Source organism: Grammomys surdaster, unplaced genomic scaffold (genome assembly GCF_004785775.1).
Source record: "Grammomys surdaster isolate TR1022 unplaced genomic scaffold, NIH_TR_1.0 241, whole genome shotgun sequence".
Classification (NCBI taxonomy): domain Eukaryota; kingdom Metazoa; phylum Chordata; class Mammalia; order Rodentia; family Muridae; genus Grammomys; species Grammomys surdaster.
The window spans coordinates 3128049-3149681 of NW_021604686.1; the positions used below are offsets into that span (position 1 = coordinate 3128049).

Genomic DNA, 21633 nt, shown 5'->3' on the forward strand with positions numbered 1-21633 from the left:
CACACACACACACACACACACACACACACACACACACACACACACACAAAGAGAATAAAGAGCTTTAGAATAACAACCTAAAAGCACAGCTAACAAAAGCAGAACTAGGTAAATGCAGTTACGTAATGCTAAGAGCTACTGCACAGGAGAGGTAACAATTAGCCTACAGAAGAGGGAAATATCTGCGAACTGTATGTCTGATCAGCGGTCAGTTTTCCAGAGCACACGATGAATTCAGACAACTCATCAGCAGACACAGGTCAATCAATAAGATATAAAAGTAGACAGAAGGCCTGGATGAACAATTCTCAAAAGATACCCGGCAAACAGGTACATGAAATCCTCAACATCCTTAATTGCCAGAGAAATCAACTCACTACCCCAGTGAGGAATCACCAAAGAATGGCTATCATCAAAAGAACAAAGGTAACAGAGAAGAGAAGGAACTCACAACCAATGGTACAAATGTGAAAGCGTGCACATACCTCAAAGAACTAAAACGTGAACTCCATTCATGATCCACCCACCCCATACTGAGCACACACTCAAAAGAAACGAAATCAGTTTTGTGAAAGAGACGCTGCGCTCTCCTGTTCAGCAACTCTCTTCATGGTAGCCACTTTCACCGGCAGATGAATGGACAGAGAAAATGGGGTTACGTACACGAGACACCAGTCAACCACAAAAAGAACAGAGTTCTTGGGGATACAGCTCAGTGGTAGAATATTCACCTAGCATGTACAAGGTCCTGGGTTCAACCTCCAGCAATACAGGGCAAGGACAAAGTAACCACAGTTAATATTGTATTGAAAAAACTCAATACATCTGCAAGAGAGGTTTTAAGTTGTTCTCATGGAAAGAACTGATAAGTATTTGCTTGGATACGCTAACCACACTGATTGATTACATCTTGCATGGTTACCATGGATACGCTAACCACACTGATTGATTACGTCATGCATGGTATGGTTACCATGGATAAGCTAACCACACTGATTGATTATGTCATGCATGGTTACCATGGATATGCTAATCACACTGATTGATTACGTCATGCATGGTTGCCAAGGCACCACACTATAGCCCATTACATGGATAGATGTCCAAATAAATCAAAGAATATTCTCTGAGTGCAATTAAGTAAGATAATCAGCAACAGGGTACTGAAAAATTGCTCAAACACTTTAGAACTGAGTAGTGTTTCTAAACAGCATGTGAACAAATAGTAAGCACCAAGCTAACATGCCAGAAAGCTGTGTGGTCAATAAGCAAGGCACCCGAAAAGCACAGTATGAACCCCATCACCTGTTTCTGATTCTAAAACCCAGAAAGCCAAAAACTCCATGAAACTTTCCAGGTGACAGGCATCTGTGTGAAACTGACAGCTGATATGACACTTCCTGGTGGCAAGCATCTCCCAAGACACATGACGAGAAGCCCTCTCTGCATTAGCCAATATTCTTTACTAAGGAGTTGCAATTACTCTGAAGAGACAAGCAACAAAAAGCCCTCGGATGTAAAGGAAGAATTAAAACCACATTCAATCATAGACAATGATGGTCTATGCAGACAATCCAATCGACTTGACTAGAATACGTGAACTTTGAACATTTGCCTCTACAAGGTAACATGAGAACAAATCGTGTTTATCTACACCAGGTGCTGTGGTTTGGATGTGAGCTGTCTCCCATAGATACAATATTTGAATATCTGGTCTCCAACTGGTAGTGCTGGAAGGGGCAGGTCACTGGGGACAGGCCTGAGGTCTAATAGCCCAGACCCACTTCTGTCTGTTCTTTGGTTCCTCACTGTGGACACAACTGGCCAGCACGCCCTCCCTGTGGTAATGAGCTGTAGCCCTTGAACTGCAGCCACAATAAACCCTCTGTTTGTTTGAATTGGTTCTTGTCCTTTGGTCACAGAAAGGAGGAAAGTAACTGATAGGTGAAACTTAGTTTTAAAAGCACCGAAATGTATAATATCATCAAAAGTATAAACTACTTAGGGATAAATATGTGAAAGGCTGTCACGTTACAAATTGAGATAAACTTATATCATAAATACATGGCGAGAGCTCGGTTCGGGCTGGTAGGCGGCTAATAGCTAATGTCCTAATGCCCAGAACCTGTGAATGTTATCTTACACACCAAAGGGGACTTTGCTAATGTGATTAGGTACCTTGAGATAGGGAGATTATCCTGGATTATCCAAGTGGGCCCAGTGTAATTGTGCGTGTCATTAGGGGAAGGAGGGTGCCAGCCAGAGACAGAACTGTGACTGCTGGTGTGGAAGTGGAGGCCAGGTAGAGAGAGCAGGCACAGTACGGGTCCCTTCAGTCACATTAAGTTAGCTCCGTAAAAGATCACTTTGGATTTCTGACCTGCAGAAGTCTAAGCTATAGTACGCTGTGTTAGGCCATTAAACTGAACTGGGGTAGTTTGTTACAGCCACAACAGGAAACTAGGACTGGTCTTCTCAGATTGATCCAGCCAATCCAAATCAAAATCCTGAGCCTGCGAAATGGTTCAGCAAGTAAACACAAGCCTCATGACCTGAGTTGGACCCCAGGACCCACATAAAGGTGGAAGGAGGGAACTGACTCCTCCCCCAAACTGTCCTCTGTCCTCTGTTTATGTGTAATGGTACGAACATACCAGCACTCTCACATATACACACACAGCACACAATAATAACTAATAAAAATTTAAAATATTAATTCGTAAATGTGTAGTAATTCCTCTAATTCTAAAATTCACATAGACATGTAATAGTCTAAAGCACAGAGAATATCTATCAAGCGTTTAAAAGGTTTTAAGTATTTATTTTATGTGTATGTGTGTGGACATGCGTGGACATGTATGCATGTGTGTGTGTGTGTGTGTGTGTGTGTGCAGGATCCCATGGTGGTCAGAAGAGGAGGTTGGATCGCCTGAAACTAGAGTTACAGGTGACCACCATGTGAGTGCTGGGAACCAAACCTGGGTCCTCTGCAAGAGCTGTAGGTACTCTTGACTGCAGAACCATCTCTCTGGCCCCCATCCAAGCATTTAACATTGGCATGGTACCCACCACATACAGACCCTTCTTACAAACGATAGGAAAAGAAAAAAAAAGCCTCATTCGTCTGTTCATTCAACAAATACTGCTGTAAACCCATTAGATACCGAGCGTTACTCAAGTTGGGGAACATCACTGAGCAAAGCAAATACCTGGCCTCACAGAGCTATGTGGCACAGCAAAGGGACCAACGGGTAAGTGAAGGGTGTGGCTGGAGACGTGCTAGGGTGGGGAGGGGAGCAGCCCATCCCAGGCGCAGGCAACAGGGAAGGAAGGCTTGGTCTAAAGGGAGTTGATAAACACTCAGACTGAGTAACCCACATGTCTTTTATTATCACTGAGTCTCCAGTTTTTACCCATGTGAGTGACAAAACGCGTCCTTCGTTGGTGTAAGTCCTAAATGCTGTTAGCCTCTGAGGGATAAGGGAAGTCAGAGGTGCCTTCTGCCTGCACATTCTTTATCCTCCTTACTGCTGTCCCCTGGGCCTGTCCCGTTTTGGTGAGGAGTGCCCCCGGAGAGCACCTGCTCTAACGACTACCATACCCGGTACTGTGCTTGTCAGCAGCCTCCCTCACTTGCCTGCCCAAGGGGTTTGCACTACTGTGACCAACACTCCAGGGGCTTGACAACTGGCGAGGTGGGGATTTCACCTAAAGAAGGGTGAAGTTGTTGGCCTGACCTTGAAAACACACTGAGCCCTTCATCTTTCTCCATAGCTGATAATCCTGCTAGTGATGCAGTAGACCCCGTAGCACGGATGATAACATCAGCATCGGTCATGGTCTGGTGCAAGTTTATTGTCACGAGCTAGAGCTCCACTAGGGCCTGCTTCATCCCCCTTTCTCTTCCTCCAGCCGGTCCATCTCCTGTGCTGTCAAGGTTCTCCTGGGCCACTCTTCCCAGCATCTGGTGACAGATGCACCTTCTTCCTTGGTATCCTTCCGACTGATGAAGGCATGTCCGCTTCTCACACTGAGCCACTTTACCGCTCCCCATGGCCTGCTTGTCTCACAGGCTCAGCCAATCAAGGGGAGGCCACTGCCTCTTGCTCTGCATACAGTAGCCGAGCTGGCTGCAGCCCTGCTGGGAGCAGCTACTCCGTTTCAGGAGAGGTGAAGGTGACTGCGCTGGTAGCCTGGTAGCGAGCTGCTAAGCTCTCTCTGGGTCCTGCTCTTGGCCGCTGGTTAAACTCTGCTTGTGACTTCTAAGTCCTTCAAATTCAACTTCTGCCAGCCTTGGTTGACAGGAAGCCGTGTATGTGACACAAACGGTTGGATAACATGGATTTTGTAACCCACACCTGAGAGATCACTTTTTACTGAGAAAATCGTATTTACTGTGTGAAGGTGTGTGGGAACTGACGCATCGCTTTTACTGTGCTAGGTGATTTCCTGACGGATGGCCTGCTCACACAGAGATGGTCAGCGCCGCACTCTGTTTAAAGTGGAGCCCGTGGTGTCTGGGTTCACTGCACAAGTATCGGGAGGGGGCTGTGGAGCCACAGTTGTCCAGGACAGTGCAGCCCACTGGAGACTGTTCCGATTTCATGATGCGTCTTTACATTTCTCCTTACGTGGATGGTGTTGTGTGTACTCTGCTTATGCTTTAACTACGGTTTTTTTACTTTATAAAAAGTTTTGCGTGTGTGTGCATGCACGCGTGCGCACATGCATGTGCTATATATGTGTGTCTGCCCACAGCGGCCAGACCCCCTGGAGCTGTAGTTCCAGGCTGGTGAGCAGCCGGATGTGGATGCTCAGAACTGAACTCAGGTCTCCTGCATGAATATTATGTGCTCTGAGCCATCTCTCCAACGCCTGTATTTGTAATGTTTTACTACAGATTTCACATATTTTATGATGGCAAATGATAAAATCATCTATTTTACATAGATACATATACACAATATACCAAACTTTTCCATATAATGTTTTCAAAGTTTGTAGTTAGTCCACAAATTTTTTCCAATCTCTCCCAAGGAATTTTCATATAATTGCACCTAGGAGCCTCAAGGGTCAATTACAAATGCTACAGTAATTACTAGCCTGTGGCAGTCTGAATGAGAGGTGTCCTCCAGAGTCAGAGCATTTGAAGGTTCGGTCCCCATTTGAGGCTACTGTTTGGTGAGGTTTAGGAGCTCCAGCATTGCTGGAGGAAGTGCCTCCCTGGAAACAGGCTTTGAGATTTAAAAAGCCTTGCCTACTTCGGATTTGATCTCTTCATTTCGTGCTTACAGTTCAGGACATATGCTCTCAGCCTCCAGCCACCATGCCAGTCACTTGCTGCCGCGATGTCCCTGCCGTTACACACTCAAGCCTTGGGAACCATGAGCCCAAGTAAATCCTTTCTTATAAAAGTTCCCTGGGTCATGGTGCTTCAGCACAGCCATGGAAAAGTAACTAAGACCAAAGCTTAAACAGTGCGCATGTAAGCATTGAATTATCAGAGTTTTATTACTTATCCTCAAACCGTTCTCTATATTCAGGTTTTTCTGGGGCTTCTCAGTGTCAGCTGGCCCCACACACAGACACAGCTGTACATACTTGTTTCAGTAACAGTGACAAGGCTACTTGCCATGAAGCTCTTCCCAGTTTCTTTTCTCCATACTGTTCCCTCTCCAGCCCTGTGGTACTCACTACTCACTTCCGCATTAGAAAGGTCTCACAGTGAACACAGACAGCACAGTGATCGCCAAATTCTCGTTTTAGGGGACCTTTTGGTATTTAAAATTCAGTGTTTAAAAATTCAAAACAGTGAAATGAAAAATAAGTATTAAGATGGAGCATCTTTGTTTGGCTAAATGTAAATCTCAATTCATGCTCAAAATATTTTTACTAAATTTGAACATTATCTCTAAGGCTGAAATAAACTTATCTCATTCTGTAGACCAGGCTGGTCTCAAACCCATAGAGATCCTTCTGCCCCTCAACCTTCCAAATGCTAAGATGACAGGTATGAGCCACCATGGCTAGAGAGATATATTGTTTTAAAACCATTAATTGTGAGACCACCAAGATGGCCGAGGGGTTAAAGGAACCTGCCACAGAAGCTTGGGGCTCAGATCAAAAGCAGATGAATCCTACAAAAATTTAGTCTGACCTCTACACACACAGCAAGGCTGTGCGCGCACACATAAACACACACAATTTTTAAAATGTACTATTTTAAAACTAAATAGAGAAAAAAAATGTGGTTTTTAGGAGTAGTTCCCTAAATTGAGTAGTATGTATCTTTTATAGACATACAGTTTTGTTTAAAAAAAAAAAAACAATTCTATTCACTAACAAGCAAATATGTAAACTGTATCAGCCTGTAGCCAGGGATCGCAGTTCAAACAGGTGACAACCATGGAGCACAATGCCTACATGGTTGTGAGCTCTTTACTACCTTACTGTCATGTGTCCTTTCTATGCATTTAACTAGAATGATTATAACAAACCAGAAAATTCTTCAGTTGCCATAGTAAGTGAATATTCAATTAATTTCATAATTGTTCCTGAAAATAGTTTCATCCCTTGGGGGAAAGAAAGTGTCAGGAATTATCCATTCTGGTGTCAAATATTCTAGGTACAATACTGAACACAGTGAGTAATTGTCTAGCTCATAAGAGAAATAGAGCAAATGAAAAGAGAAGACAAGAAAGGACATGAGTGTCGCTATGCTAGACACTGGAAGGAGGTTCGAGAAGGATTCCCAGAAACCACATCAGGAGGCTCACAATCACCGGTGACTCCAGCTCCAGGGTACACACACACACACACACACACACACACACACACACAGTGTGAATAGGGAGGTGAGAGCAGAAGCTGGAGGTGTGAGAGTTGGCCAGGTGTCAGAAGAGGGTGCCCTGCTGCCCTCAAAGCCACAGCGACCCTAAGACCCAGCTTCCCAAGGGCCAGGATTGCAGGTGTGAGCCTGTAATTTCTCAGATACCTGCTACAGTCCCTCACTTAAAGACTCTGTGTAGTAAGTTCATATGGTTTTAAAGTGTCACATTTAAGAACTTCTAAGGGGTTCAGGGAAATAATGGTAGCTGGACTCTGTCCTGTGGTCTCCCCTTTCCAAACACAATCCAAATACCAATTACCAGGTAAAGGAGCAGGCAAAATGTTTCTTCTCTAGGAGGGACGCTGTGAAACTGTGCATGGAACCCTGGGGAAGGACAATATTGCAGTGCCTGGGCAATCCTAGCCTAAAGAACAGGCACCAGACAGTAGTGTGTCTCAAGTTCCCTCTCCTTCCCGGGCTCCAACCAGTACTCCCTACTCCTCTGCAGGAGGATCAAATCCACTGTGGTGGTTTGAATATGCTTGGCCCAGGGAGTGGCACTATTAGGAGGTGTGGCCCTGTTGGAGTAGGTGTGGCCTTGTTGGAAGAAGTGTGTCACTGTAGGGTTGGGCATTGAGACTGTTCTAGCTGCCTGGAAGCCAGCCTTCTCCTGTTTGCCTTCAGAACAAGCTATACAGAACTCTCAGCTCCCCCAGCGCCACACCTGCCTGGATACTGCTATGCTTCCCGCCATGATGACAATGGACTGAACTTTAGAACCTAGAAGCCAGCCCCAATTAAATGCCCTTTCTAAGAGTTGTCTTGGTCATGGTGTCTCTTCACAACAATGGAAACACTAGCTAAGACACCCATTATTTCTTTACAATTAATATATGGGGAGGAAAAAAAGAAAAAAATCAGAATAAGGACAACCTGGAGGAGCAAAACTGTTCAAGGAGACTGATGGCCTGGAAAAAAAATTACTAATAATTACATTCAAGTAGAGTCTTAGAACTAAAACTGTTTTATGAAAATAAACATTCAATAGGCAACTGTACACTATGAGGCCAATTTAATGGTCAAAAGGAGAAAGCTTATAGTCCCAGGGGGAGCTACAAGAAGGAAGAGCTCACTTGTGACAGTGTAAGATACAGGGACTCAGAGGCAGGTCAGGAGAACAGTGTGGGTGACATGTGGAAAACAGAGCAAGGGAAGGCACCCACTAAACAGAAGAAAAATTCAGAGAGACGTGAGACTGGATGAAGACAGAAAGAAATTGAGTTCCAGGTATCAAAGGGACAGCAGAAAAAAAAAACCAGCAAGAACTGGTCACATCCCAGTGAAACCCTAAGTTCTAGGCACACAGAAAGGTCTTCAAAGCTCCTGGTTAAACACAAAAACAATTTAGTGCTTGAGGACTCTACGGGACTATTTTTTTTTTTTAATTAAAGTGGCAAATTAAGAGGAAGAGTCTAGCATGGTCTCCACTTTCGCTATGTAATATGCCGTGTGATTACAGGCAACTATGAGGGTGGGGCGGGGTGCAGGATAGTCCAAAAACTAAAATCAGAACAATAAAATGACTATGTCAAAACTCTACAAATCCTAATTTATGTATGTAGGCATCATAGCTCAGGAGCAACAACACAAAGAGAACATTAGGCGTAACGCCCTCCTTGCAGAAGAAACCCACTCTATGCTTGTCCCAGTGGAGTCAGCTTGAACCTGATCAACCTCCAGGTACTTCTCCAATCCCCAGCAACAGAGCGCAGACGGTCAGGTGAAGCTGCCCCGGTTGCCCTGTGGCTCAAGATTTTACTCGGAGTCTCTGTGCTTCCATGATGAATTTTTTAATTTATTTATTTTAAGTTCTGTGAAGAATGACTTCAGTATTTTAATGGTGATTATACTGAATTTGTAGACTGCCTTCAACAACATGGCATTTTTACTATATTAATTCTGCTGTTCTATCTTTTGTCTTTTTTCTTTTTATAGTTTTTATTAAAGAAGTTTTTCACTTCATAACTAGGTTTAGAAATTTTACCATCTCTTGAGGCAACTGTGAATGAGCTTGTATTCCTGATTTCTTTCTCAGCAAGTTCCTTGTGGAGCACAGAAAGGCTACTGGCTTTCTCAGTGTCAATTCTATGTCCTGCTACTTTGCAGTGTTTGCTTATCAAGTTTGAAATTCTTCTGGCCCAGCCTTTGGATTGTCCTAAGGATGGGATCATATCGTTGGCCACCATACTATTTTTTCTACCTGTGATTATATTTAAATTTTACTTAGAATAAAGACCATTACGTGAGCTGTAGAGAGGTGGCTCAGGCTGTAAAATGTCTGCTGCACAAATGTAAGGACCTGGGCTTGATCCCCAGTGAAGCCTAGGTACAGTGACACACCTGTGATCCCAGCACTGGAATTCCCGATGCTCATAGGCTAGCCAGCCTTGTCAAATCCACAGACTACAGGTTCAGTAAGAGACTGCCCCAAAAAATAAAGGCAGAGAGTATTGACATGGACATCAACCCCTGGTTTCCACCACCATGCATACAATGCACACACGTATGTGCGTGCATACACACATACACAAAATATATACACAAATATCACACACACACAGGAATTAAAAGAGGTTTCCATATTCTTTGATAACAAAGTAAGAGTCAAGGTTAAGGAAGGCACTCGTCTTATTATAAAGGTCAATGACATTACGTTTAAGATTTTAATATAATGCCTGAATTTTACAGAGAAATTTCAATTTTAACATAATCTAAATAGGGGTTAGGCTGCTTATTTCTGACTCTTTGGAAATACCTTTAATGACCAATAACTTAGCATTTTACTAGCAAGTCCAAGTGAATACACTAGGGAGAAGTCAAAGAAAAGGCTCAATGATCTAGTCATCACAAAACTGCTGTGAGGCGTTGAGAGAACAAGGATTACCTCACCATCAGTATTAAACCGTGTGTTGAGAACTGAGTCTATCACAAGCCTGTGTAGGTTACATAATCAAAGAACAGCTTAAACACTGATTAATACAAACTCTTTTCATAATTTAATGCATACGCTGATGCAATCTCCACAAGAGAAACATAAAATAAAGTAGAAAAAGTCAAAGAATCATACAAAAGTATTTTTTAAAACTTCAAATGTACTTATTCTAAATTATATCTACCCGAAGGATGAAATAAATTATCTTCAGATTTGTGGTAGATTAAATTATGTTCCTGATGAAGGATTTTGTTTTCTGCTTTTAAGGTCACTCAAAACTTTCACAGCTTTGTGTGTTGTTTCAAACTGCTGATTTATACATTATAAAATTCAAACCCCGTGCAAACATGCTAAGGAGACTCCACCTGCCTCTCACTGGCTGCTGGTAGCTAAAGGCTCTCCTAATCATTTCTACAGATTTCTAGAGTATACCAGGCTAAAGGACATGGTCCTGCCACATACTATAAACTATACAATTTGCCCTTTTATTTTACAGAAATACAATTTTAACAATAAAAAACCCCACAACTGTAATACCTTCCCCATTTACTGCCAAAAGTAAGGATAGATGTAGGGTGTTTTTTTCTTCTTGAGTTCATAAAATAAATTAAGTGTACCATGGCATGAGACTTAACTCTGCATCTTTTGCCACATACCCCTAAGAATAAGATTACTTGTCATGAAAGTATCCAAGCTTCTAAACCTAGCTTTTTGAGTTAACTTAGAATATATTCACTCAAGAGGCTAGAGAATCAGGAGTTAAAGTCATCTTTGGCTTCATAGTAGGTTTGAGGCTAATCTGGGCTATATGACTCTAACAACAATAACAAAAACAAAAAACTAAAAGAGTTTCCTCAGACTGAGCTGGGCAACAGTAAAGTGACTGCTGGGTAAGCAGAAAGCCTCAAGTTCAGAGCCCTGGGGCCTACACTTAAGTTGAGTATGCATGGTAATACACCAATAATCCCAGGGCAGCAGATAGGGAGAGAGACAGGGAATCACCAAAGCGAGCTGGTTATCCAGAGAAGCAGAGTGGGCAAGTTCCATATTCAGCTAGAGATCCTGCCTTAGTACAGAAGATGGCAAGTCTTCCTTGATCCCTCGCAGGAACATACAAACATACATGAACACATATAAGAAAGTCTGCACACGCTGATAAACTGTACAAAAAAAAATCAGGTAGAGGGTTGCATGCCTATAATCACAACATCTGGGAAGCTGAGGCAGGAGGATCAGGAGTTAGAGGCCAGCTTTTATTATGTAATAAGACTCTATTTCAGAAACTGTATCAAATGCCACCACCAACTAGATTACAACGTGGTCCTTCCCACGGGCACTCTGAGGTCTCGGTAACGCTCACATTCTCCTTTCATAGCTTCCATCCACTCACAAAGCCAGGGAAGCGTCTGATGGTTCCAATATCCCAAGTGAATTTCTAAATGGGAGTTAAAGATTACAGCAAGTCTCGGCTGTCACTGAGAACTGAGAAGATCCCTGGATTCCACGTAATCAGGCAATTGGGCTCCGCTGGCTAGCCCGCACAGTGTTCCAGCCTTAGCCATGTCTGACAGAGCCTTACAGTGTCTGCACATGGAGGGTAGGAAAAAAGTCCTAAATTTGATGAGATTTGAGCATATGTGGGCCTCACTCTAAACTGTAACTTCCTAACCCTTAAGCACTAAGCTACGATATTCCTCTTCACTGTATCTGTATATAAATCCCACCTTAAATCATTCCACCTTAAATCATGTTGCTCAAACAAGCAACGGCCTCCATGGAAACTGCTGAACAAAATTAAGCTTTTGTTTCTGAAGAAAGAGAACAGAGTCTGACCCCAAGGTAGAAGTATGTATTTATAAACTAGAGTTTTGGGAACAAGTAATGATTCTGTCATAAGAAAAAAAAAAAAAGCATTGGAACATCACTTACAAGGCTCTTTTTTCAAAGTCCGAGGCAACGTATAATGTGCGTACCATAAGATCCAATTAGGTATCACCATAAGTGTGAAACACGTCAGGGTCAGCCGGTTTGGGCTGGCACACACTACAGGCACTGACACTCCTCTAAACCCCCATGGTGCCACCCGTTCATCCTGTTCTCCCACACCGTCTCGCTGCCTGACCCTGACTACAGCACCCACAATGGTGCCAAAGGAAACGGTAGGGCCAGTCACGCACTGGCTCTGGAAGCTTCTGCCCGTGACGTGTGTCAGTTATGCTCACATTTCACTGCCCTGAACCAGTCACAAGCCAGGCACATGTCACCTAATACAGCTCAGGTGGAATCATAGTGTACGTGGATAGCACCAACAACTACCACTTTATAAAAGACACTATTGGAGTCAGACAGACTCCAACCTCAGCCTTATCACTTAGAAGAACAATTCACTTTTTTGATTATAGAACAGAGATAGTACTAAACACCTTATGAACTTATGCATAGCTCGTTAACTGTGGGTCACGGTCCCATGGCTGAATGTGGGGGTTGTGAAAAATCCACCAACTGTAAAATGTTTCTGAACACCAACAACATGGTGACTCATGGTGACTTTGAAGTTCTGGCAGCACGGACTCAGGTTGCATGATGGGACTTCACTGCAGCCTTATTACTGAACACACAACATGTACACTTTGTCTTCTGCGTGTACTTATACCACACACCAATAAACACTGCTTGAAACACCCTGGCTGGGATTTGAGACTACTGTACATTATGAACTGCAGTGTGTTTACTGTATACACAGTCTCCTGTTCTTAAAGAAATATCACAATTTAGTAGTGGGAAATAATTAATTCTAATATTTTATTTTTGCTGTCAGTCCTCAAACTGTAAGTATCAAATCAGTATACCTATGGATTATATTGTGTTAGAATATTTGATTTTTTTTAAATTGCTGTTGGACTGGAAGACAGAGGCAGGTGGATCTCTGGGAGTTCAAGGCCAGCCTGGTCTGCATGGCCAAGTTCCAGAGCAGCCAGGACTAGATCGAGAGACCACAGGGTGGTCTGAATGAGAATGGGCTCTGTAGGCTCATATTTGAATGTCTGATCCCCAGTTGACAGACTGTTTAGGAAAGATTAGGAGGTGTGGCCTCACTAGAGGAGGTGTGACCCTGGGAGTGGGCTCTGAGGTTTCAAAAGCCCATACAGACCCAGTATCATCCTCTTTCTGCCTCTATTTTATGGATCCGATGTACACTCTCAGCTATGGCTCCAGTACCATGTTTTCCTGCCTACCACCATGCTTCCCTGGCGTGATGATCATGGGCTCACCCTCTGAAACTGTAAGCAAGGTTCCAATTAAATGATTTCTTGTATAGGTTACCTTGGTCCTTGTATCTCATCATAGCAACAAAACAAAGACAGCCTGTGCCAACCCCCCCCCAAAAAAAAATGCTGTTTGAGGGGCTAGAAAGATGGCTCAGTAGTTAAGCATGCCTGAAAGTTTGGCTCCCAACACCCACCTCAGACAGTTCACAACTGCCTATAACATAGCTCCAAAGAGAGCCTATGCCTGTGACCTCTGGCCTTCAGGGGCCCCTGCACTTACATGCACACAGCCACATGCAGACACATGTACATGTAATTTAAATTAATTTTAAAAATTAATTGTTTGAGGGCTGGAGAGGTGGCTCAGCAGTTAAGAGTACTGGCTGGTCTTACAAAGGACCTGGGTTTGGTTCCCAGCACCCACATAGCATCTTGTAACCATCCGTATCTCTGGTTCCAGGGGATCTGATGCCCTTTTGACCTCCATGGGCATTGCATTCTCGTGGTAAACATGCATACATGGAAACATACACATGTCCGTAAAATAACAAATAAATCTTTAAAAATTGATATCTGAGTTGCTGGCTTGGGTTCCATAAAAACAGTTAAGAAAATGTTCACTAATGAATTTTGGCTTGGAATTTTTTTCCCCCCAGAGCTGAGGACCGAATCCAGGGCCTTGCACTTGTTAGGCAAGTGCTCTACCACTGAGCTAAATCCCCAACTTGGCTTGGGATTAAAACAGAATTTCCAACAAGTTCGGAAATGGCCTTAAACATGCTTCTGCCATCCTGTGTTATTTGTTGATTTCAAACAATTCTCATCACTGATATGATTTATAATTTATTACCAGTTACTGATTTCTATATGTATTTTATATATTTATACATCCAAAGTTGCATAAAACTTACTTAGACACAAAGGGTTGGAAATAGAAAAGGCTTAAGAAGCCCTGCTTATAAAATTTTCAAAGATTAAACAACAGTGTGAGGTCAGATGTCAGCAGAATGCTTGCCTTTCATTCACCATTCAGTAAAACTTTATGAGACAGCAGCCAGGCCCCGTGCCAGGACTGAACGTGCAGTATTTACACACTAAGCAACAGTTAATTTAATTACTTCTACTAATCCATTTTCTGTTGGCATAATGAAATTCCTCAGACTGCTGCTTTATAAACAGGCTCATTTAGCTCATGGTTTTGGACGCTCGACGTCTATGATTAAGTGGCTCGGTATGTCTAGACAATGTCTTCCTTGGCCATATTCTAACATAGAAAGGAAATATGGCTGAGTATATACGGCACCAGTTGCACAGCATGACGACCTTTAGTTTTCATGAGATCAGCCACGCTGTGAGACCAGCATTAATCCCTTCTAAGTGTGGTGCTGGCATGGCCTAATTAGCATGCACTAGGCCTCCACCACACCAGAGACCAGGTTCCAGCACAACAATCTTTGAGGGGCACATGTAAAACATATTACTGTCCTTATAAACGCCTTCTGAATTCCAACCGAGAACTCAGAGATAAGTCTTCAGAAGTGTGTGACAAACTGCCAGCGAACCTCAGACATTCATTGTTCCTTTCACATGGTAAGAGGACACCTGACCTTGCAGTATACATCAGTCTTCCATGTGGGTTTAAGCTCTGCCTGGCGTGTTGTAAGGCGAAGCATCACACAGTGGCTTGCAGAAAACCCCTTAGGAGACTACACATGTGCACCCTGTCCTAGAACCCTGGTTCTTTCTCAGTCTGATCACTGTGTCTTCGTTTCTTTTCCTGTTGCTGTGATATAACATCATGAGGCAAAAGCAACTTAATGAAGGAAGGTTTATTGTAGCGGGCGGTTTACGGGTCTATCACAGCAGGGAGTTCACAGAGGCATGAGCTTGTGGCAGCTGGTCACACTGCATCCACAGTCAGGATGCTGAGAGCTGGGGATGTAACCCGAGCTCATGAAACGGTACTGTTCTTGGTTAGAGTGGGTCTTCTCACTTCAATTAACCCAAGGAAGAAACACCCTTTACAGGCACGCCCAGAGGCTAGCCTAATCGAGATAACTCTTCACATGTCTGCCCAGAGGCTTGTCTCAAGGATAATTCTGGCCCGTGAAAATGACAATATTAGCCATCACCGTAGTCATCCAGGGCAGAAGAACAAAATGAAGAAAGTCTCCTGACACCGAGTGTCACCCCAACTCTGGACCTAAGGTGAAAATTAAGTATTCAGCTTCTGTCACTCAGAGGTAATCTTAATGTAATCTGACGTTAAGAAAATGGAGGACTCTTGAGAGAAGACTAACTCTTGACAATAATTCTCATCTTCAGGAGAAAAGACACCAATGTAGGAAGCAGCAGCACGGAACAGAGTAAGATCGGGGCCTTAGAGTCTAGCTTTCCACTTCCTGTGTTGACATTTGACAAGCTATTTAACCTGCCAGGTTTCAACTTCCTGTCTATGCCATCCATAGAAGACCCAAAGAGTTGTGAGAAGTGCACGGAACACCTCTGACAAAGGCTGCCTGGCTATTGAATGGTGTTTCGGTCACAAACAAGCCACAGGACCACATACAAAGGAATGGTCCCTTAAAACAGTAACATTTAATGTCATGGTCGAGCTAACTATACACTGATATAACTATATATGATGTTACTTTAACAACAAAACTGTCTCAAACAAACACCAAAAGACTGAGTGAATCCTGCAGACAGTAAGATTCACAATCCTACAACATCCCCAGTACCTAGCTTAATGCTAAGGGCCCAGGAAACAGTTAGTTAGTGGAGAGGCGATGACCAGTGAGCTCTCCTGCTAGTGTCCCAAAGAGTTGTAAAATATAAGTAGGAAGAATTTAGACAAACACAAATTATAGTGTCATGCAGATGTCAACAATGTCTCCACTGCTTGGAGAAATTTCCATAGTAAATTGCAAGGCAAAGAAACCAAAAAACCAAAACAACAACAACAACAAAAACACTCAAGCAGGGCCTGGGGAAGTTTCTCTGAGGTTAAGACATGGAGCTGGCTGTCCAAGGAGGTCAGAGAGCCAAGGGTACACAGGACAGAATAGAGAGGAGACACCCAGAGCGAACCCCTGTCACTTCCAAAGCCTGTTCTCCAGTGCTTTCTCTGCTCAGCACACATGGCTGGAGACACCTCTGAGTACTTAAGTTGCCTAGACCCACACAGGGCCCTGAACATTGCCTATTGCTTGGCAGCCGAAGCAGAAGACACTTCATTTATGGGGCACTGGGGAGCACTCTCTTAAGGAATTTCTCTCAGCACTTGGGGGTGAGGGGTAGACCTAAACCAAATGTTTAGCATTCACATGATTTAAAAACAGACTTGAAAGGATGCAACTGTTTCCAAGGAACTTATCCTGTGGGGGGTGGGGTGGGAGGAGGAGAGCTGGGGGGATGAAAACGGCCCCATAGGTTCATAGGAAGTGGCACAATTAGAAGGTGTAGTCTTGTTGGAGGGAGTGTGTCACCTGGGGGTGGAGGTGGGGCTTTGAGGTTTCAGACACTCAAGCCAAGCCTATTGGCTCACTGTCTCTTCATGCTACCTGTAGATTGAGACACAGAACTTGTACGCCTCCATGCTTCTGGCCATGACAATAATGAACTAAATGTCTGAACTGTAAGCCAGCCCAATTAAATGCTTTCCTTTATAAGAGTCATGGTGGTCACGGTGTCTCTTCATAGTAATAGAAACCCTAACTAAGATGGTGGGGCAGGGTAGGCGTGAGGGGCTGGAATATTTATAGGAACACAAGAATTTCATGGACCCAACAAGTTAAAATTCACAACAGTAAGGCTCTACTAAGAAAGTATCCAGCATACAAAGGAGAACTGCTATTTTGCTATTTCTCTAAAATAATTTTCTTGAAAATGTACTGAAAATTAAATTGTCCTTAAGACATGAACAAATCATCGTAATCATCCTCATTTTGTATGCTAATTTGAAAACTGCAGAAATACTAAAATTTCTAAGGCAAACAGCACCATAATTAAAAGCACAAGCTCTAGAGGCAAGAAAACTGGAGCCCAAATTATTCCTCGCTTCTCTCTAAATTCTTAGAAAAGCCAAAGAACATCTCTCAGGTTCAGCTGATTCCTCCACAAAATGGATACAGTATTTCCTACACAGGGCTGCTGAAAGAACTCACCCTAAGTAGAGCCGGGCAAAGTGGTACAAGCCTTTGATCTTAGCACTTGAGAGACAGACAGGCAGAACTCTGTGACTTCAAGGCCAGTCTGGTCTACACATCAAGTCCCAGGCCATTAGAGTTACACAGTGAGACCCTGTATCACAAAAAGAAAAAAATCAGTTGCCTTGCTGCCACACGCTCAGCCAAACTTCACTAAGGGTGTATCACACGGCGGAGAACGCTGAGACACTAGAAATACAGAAGAGAAGGGGCTTCGAGGCCTTCTCTACATTGAACCTACATTCAAAGTTCATCTCAAGTACACATTTCATATTCCACTTCTTAATTTCTAAGTAGAGCAATTATTTTAAGGTCCTCCTACAAATCTAAAGTTTTTAGGTTCAACCAATTAAGGTATGTCTGAGAAACATTTAAAAGCTGAAGAACATGGAAAAACTTTAATTTAAAAGCAATCTGCAACATCACCTTTCAAAATTCTCAAATTAACAGACTGAATTCTATACAGACATAAAGTGGACCAATCTCTTATTCTGATCATTTCTGTCAGACAGGTTGAGCCAATAGCTATATGGAACTAAAATCCAGTTCCAGTTTGTATTTCATCTGCTCATCCACTTAGAGGATGACAGATGGCTGAAATATTAACCTCAATAATAAAAATCTGCATATTCATTTTGAATCTAACTTAGTCATAACTCTATAAATTCATTTTATGAATTGTACTGTGTAGCTGCTCACTTTACTCAAGGTCACCCACACCCCTTCTCTCAAAGCATAGTCCCTAAACCAACACCAGTGTCACCTGGGAGCTTTCTATGATGACAGAATCCATTTCCCACAACAGTCTGTTCTGACTGAGGAAGAATTTGCATTTTAACAAAATCCCTACAGGACAACTATGAACACCAAAGCCCGAGTGGCACAGCTGTAAACTGTCATGTTTGGGGTTATTTTGGTGTTCTGTTTGTTGGTTTGTTCACTGTTACAAAAAGTTTATTTACTTCCAAATTGTGTGACATGTAATAACAATTCAGAGACATAAACAGAATCAGCATGCTGGATCTCTGTTGACCTTAACTTGACCTTACCTCTCAGTTGGGACTTCCAGTCTAAGAAGTCTTGCTTTATTTATCTTTCTCTTAGATGGACAGTTCTGTCAGTACGTGGCCACTGTGATTAGCATCTTCTTTAGGGCAAAATATCTATACATATGGAACCAAGAGAACAGAGTCTCTCCATAATTGGGGGAAAAAACCCACTAGAATGACCTTATAATACTACATTTCTGTGTTTCACATAACACATAGTTTTATTGCAGGTACCAAGTGTTTTTAAAAGTAATTTGCATGGGACTTGAAGAATACAGTGTGGTTATTACTATTATACAATAGTCACAGTGCCTATAAAACAGAACACATCTTACTTTTCTTTCATTTAAAAGGAAAACATGACAGACTTAGGTCGAAGCTGATCACAGCAGGCAGGACGGCTGGGCAGAGATTCAAAGCAAGGGACAAATGTCCAGTTTTCAAAAGCTGGGCAAACGCTAACCGCATCTCTTGTCACCATGGCCATGGTGTTATGTCCAACATCTGAAAGCCGCTGAAAAGTGCTGTTCCTTATAAGCAGTTATGAAGAGCTTTGCAAAGAGAAGGTAAAAACTGCAATAACAGTGGACTTCTTAAAATGGCCAAATGCCCATCCTCTGGGCTGCATTGTAAGAGTTACCTGGCTGAGTCTGAGCCGGCGCACCCAACGCAGAGAAAAGGGTTGAAAAGGATTAAAGAGTGGTTAGGAGAAATGACCAAAGAGCCTCCTGGAGCAGTCTTGGAAGTTAAACATGTCCTTTACATCCCTGGATTTCTATAAGATCCAATTATAGATTCGTCACGCCGGCATTAACGCCCCCTCACTCCAGTTTGCATTTTTGCCCTATATTTTATTTAGGATGCAGACTTCCACAAGAGCACAACGACGTAATGATTTTTTTTTAATGGGCCTAAATAGATTGATTTCAAGTTTTAGAGCACCCTTTACGCTAATATTCCAGAATGTTATGAATAATTCACGACGTTCTATTTCTATTCACATGCTCAGCCAAGGTTCACACAACCGTGTGCTTAGTTCTATATATTCACCTCAGTCACTTTTCAGTCCACATCTGTCTGGCTTCTATACCCTTCCCTCATCAAACCCCTCTTCCTAATCACCATGGATCACCTTCACACAGCTAAGTACAATGGCCACCGTCATTATTTTTCTATACTTGACAGTACCGCTCTACAAAGTTTAAGCAAACATTCTCTCTCCCTCTTCAGAGAACTCCCTGTAGCTCCAACATTCTCCTTGGAGAATTCTTTACAATTCTCTGGTCCTTGTCAATCTGCCAGGTTCTGGCACTTCCATCTGACGTCCAGTTGCTGCACTACCTTGGGACTAGGTCTTGGAATCGACACTAACCCCATGACTGTATCACCTCTCTGATGCTACCTCACGCCTTCACACCGCCAGCCCAGACCGGCTGGATCCGGAACGGTACACTCAGCTGAGTACAACTGGCATCTCCCCATGCATGTTTAGCTCACCACAAGCAAATCTGACGTCTCCGATCTGTTTTTCCTCTGGTGCACCCCGTTTTCCTACAGTTGTTTCTGTCAGAAACCGAATCGCGTTCCCCTCACTTCTCACATTCCATCAATCGATAAGCCCTTTCACCTCTATCCATCAGATTACATAACCCATTCCCCCTCTCCTGTGTCACCTCCCCTCAGGCCCGAGGTGTCATTATCTTTTGTCTTCCCGAACTCACCGATACTGTCCTCTAATTCCATCTACAAAGACAGAGTGATTTATCAAAGAAGAGAATGATTAAAACCCTTCATGTGTCTCTCTCCCTGTGGGCTTCTAAAATAATATTCACAAGATGCCCGTCTTCCTGTCCAGACAGCCTCACCACGTACCATCACTCCCTGGGTTCACCAGCCTTTTGGCTTCTCTCTCTATTAGACCTGCTAAGGTTTTCTCAGGTGTGGAGGCTTTCATGTTACACCTTCATTTCTCTATTTTATCTTACCCACAGCTATCCAAGAACACATAAAACACAGTGGACATGCACACACATCCTATGAAATAAGATCATTATTTTACACCTGTTTTGTCTCTACCACACTTATTTTAAACATAACATTAAGACAGTATTTCTATTTTTTTACAATAAATAAGGTTCAGAAAAGCTAAGTAGCTTAACCAAGAACACAGAAATTCAGCAGCAAAGTTAGATTTCAGGGGCTGGTAAAAACACATGCTTAGCATGCAAGGGGTCCTTGGTCTCATCCCTAGTACCAAAATAAAACCAGGCTCAGGGACAGGGTACTTAGATCCCCAGTACCATAAGAAAGCAAACAAAACCATTCACGACAGCACCGTTTAGACCCTGCTCCATGCTAAATCGTCCCTAGCATACTGAACTGTGTCTAGCATGCAACCCATGTTCAATCAATGTTGGCTGAACATACGAATGTTTATCTTACCCTTATATAATTATTTTGACAATGAAATGAGTTACAACTATACCTCCTACTCCCTACTCAGACACAAACGTCCTGTGTTAGAAGTCATTCCCTCCGGTCCTCGCAGAGGTGGGAGGGTCGCTGTGGCTTGACCTATGTGGCTGCTGGACAGGGTCTTCCCTCCTTCCCTGGGGATCGGGCAGCTGGCGGTCCTTCCTGCCCTCAGGCCTCACCTTCCATGTGGGCGAGGGTGCTGCAGCAGCCTCCGAGCTAGGCCCAGGGGCCTCCCCATTGTCCAAGAGCATGAAGCGACCATAGCGCCTGAGAGGCCACTGGGAGACTTCTCCTGGAAGCCCAAGGCCAGACGCCACATTTCCTGCCTCAGCCATGCTTGTTTAAGGTCCTGGAAAGCCCGCCTCCACGTGACACCTGACGACAATCAGCTAGCCAATCAGGAAGCGAGATGCTCAAAGCTCATGCTTCCCCAAACCGGAAGCAGAGGCTGCCATACAGGAAATGTGGTCTTCTTCGCTTTTTTTTTTTTTTTTTTTTTTAGATTTATTTTTTATTTTATTTATGAGTACATTGTAGCTGTCTTCAGACACACCAGAAGAGGGGATCCAATCTCATTACGGATGGTTGTGAGCCACCATGTGGTTGCTGGGATTTGAACTCAGGACCTCTGGAAGAGCAGTCAGTGCTCTTAACCGCTGAGCCATCTCTCCAGCCCGCTTTTTTTTTTTTTAATTTTTAAAATTTTTCTTTTATTTTTTTATGTAGGGCGTCCAAGAGAGATTATCTTCCTTCTGCCTGAAAGCGAGGCTATTATGCCTACAATTTGGAAGATTTCAGCACCAGCATGGGC

At 43.2% G+C, this 21633-nt stretch overlaps 1 protein-coding gene across 1 annotated transcript in view; it reads right to left on the reverse strand.

The window, feature by feature from the left end:
- Positions 1-21209, reverse strand: part of Rec114 (REC114 meiotic recombination protein) — a 94559-nt gene extending 73350 nt beyond the window's left edge. Inside the window, exon 1 of the mRNA XM_028774426.1 lies at positions 21002-21209. Within this exon, the coding sequence (XP_028630259.1) occupies positions 21002-21157 (156 nt within the window). The 5' untranslated portion in view covers positions 21158-21209. The remainder of the gene's footprint in view (positions 1-21001) is intronic.
- Between the last annotated feature and the right edge of the window lie 424 nt (positions 21210-21633).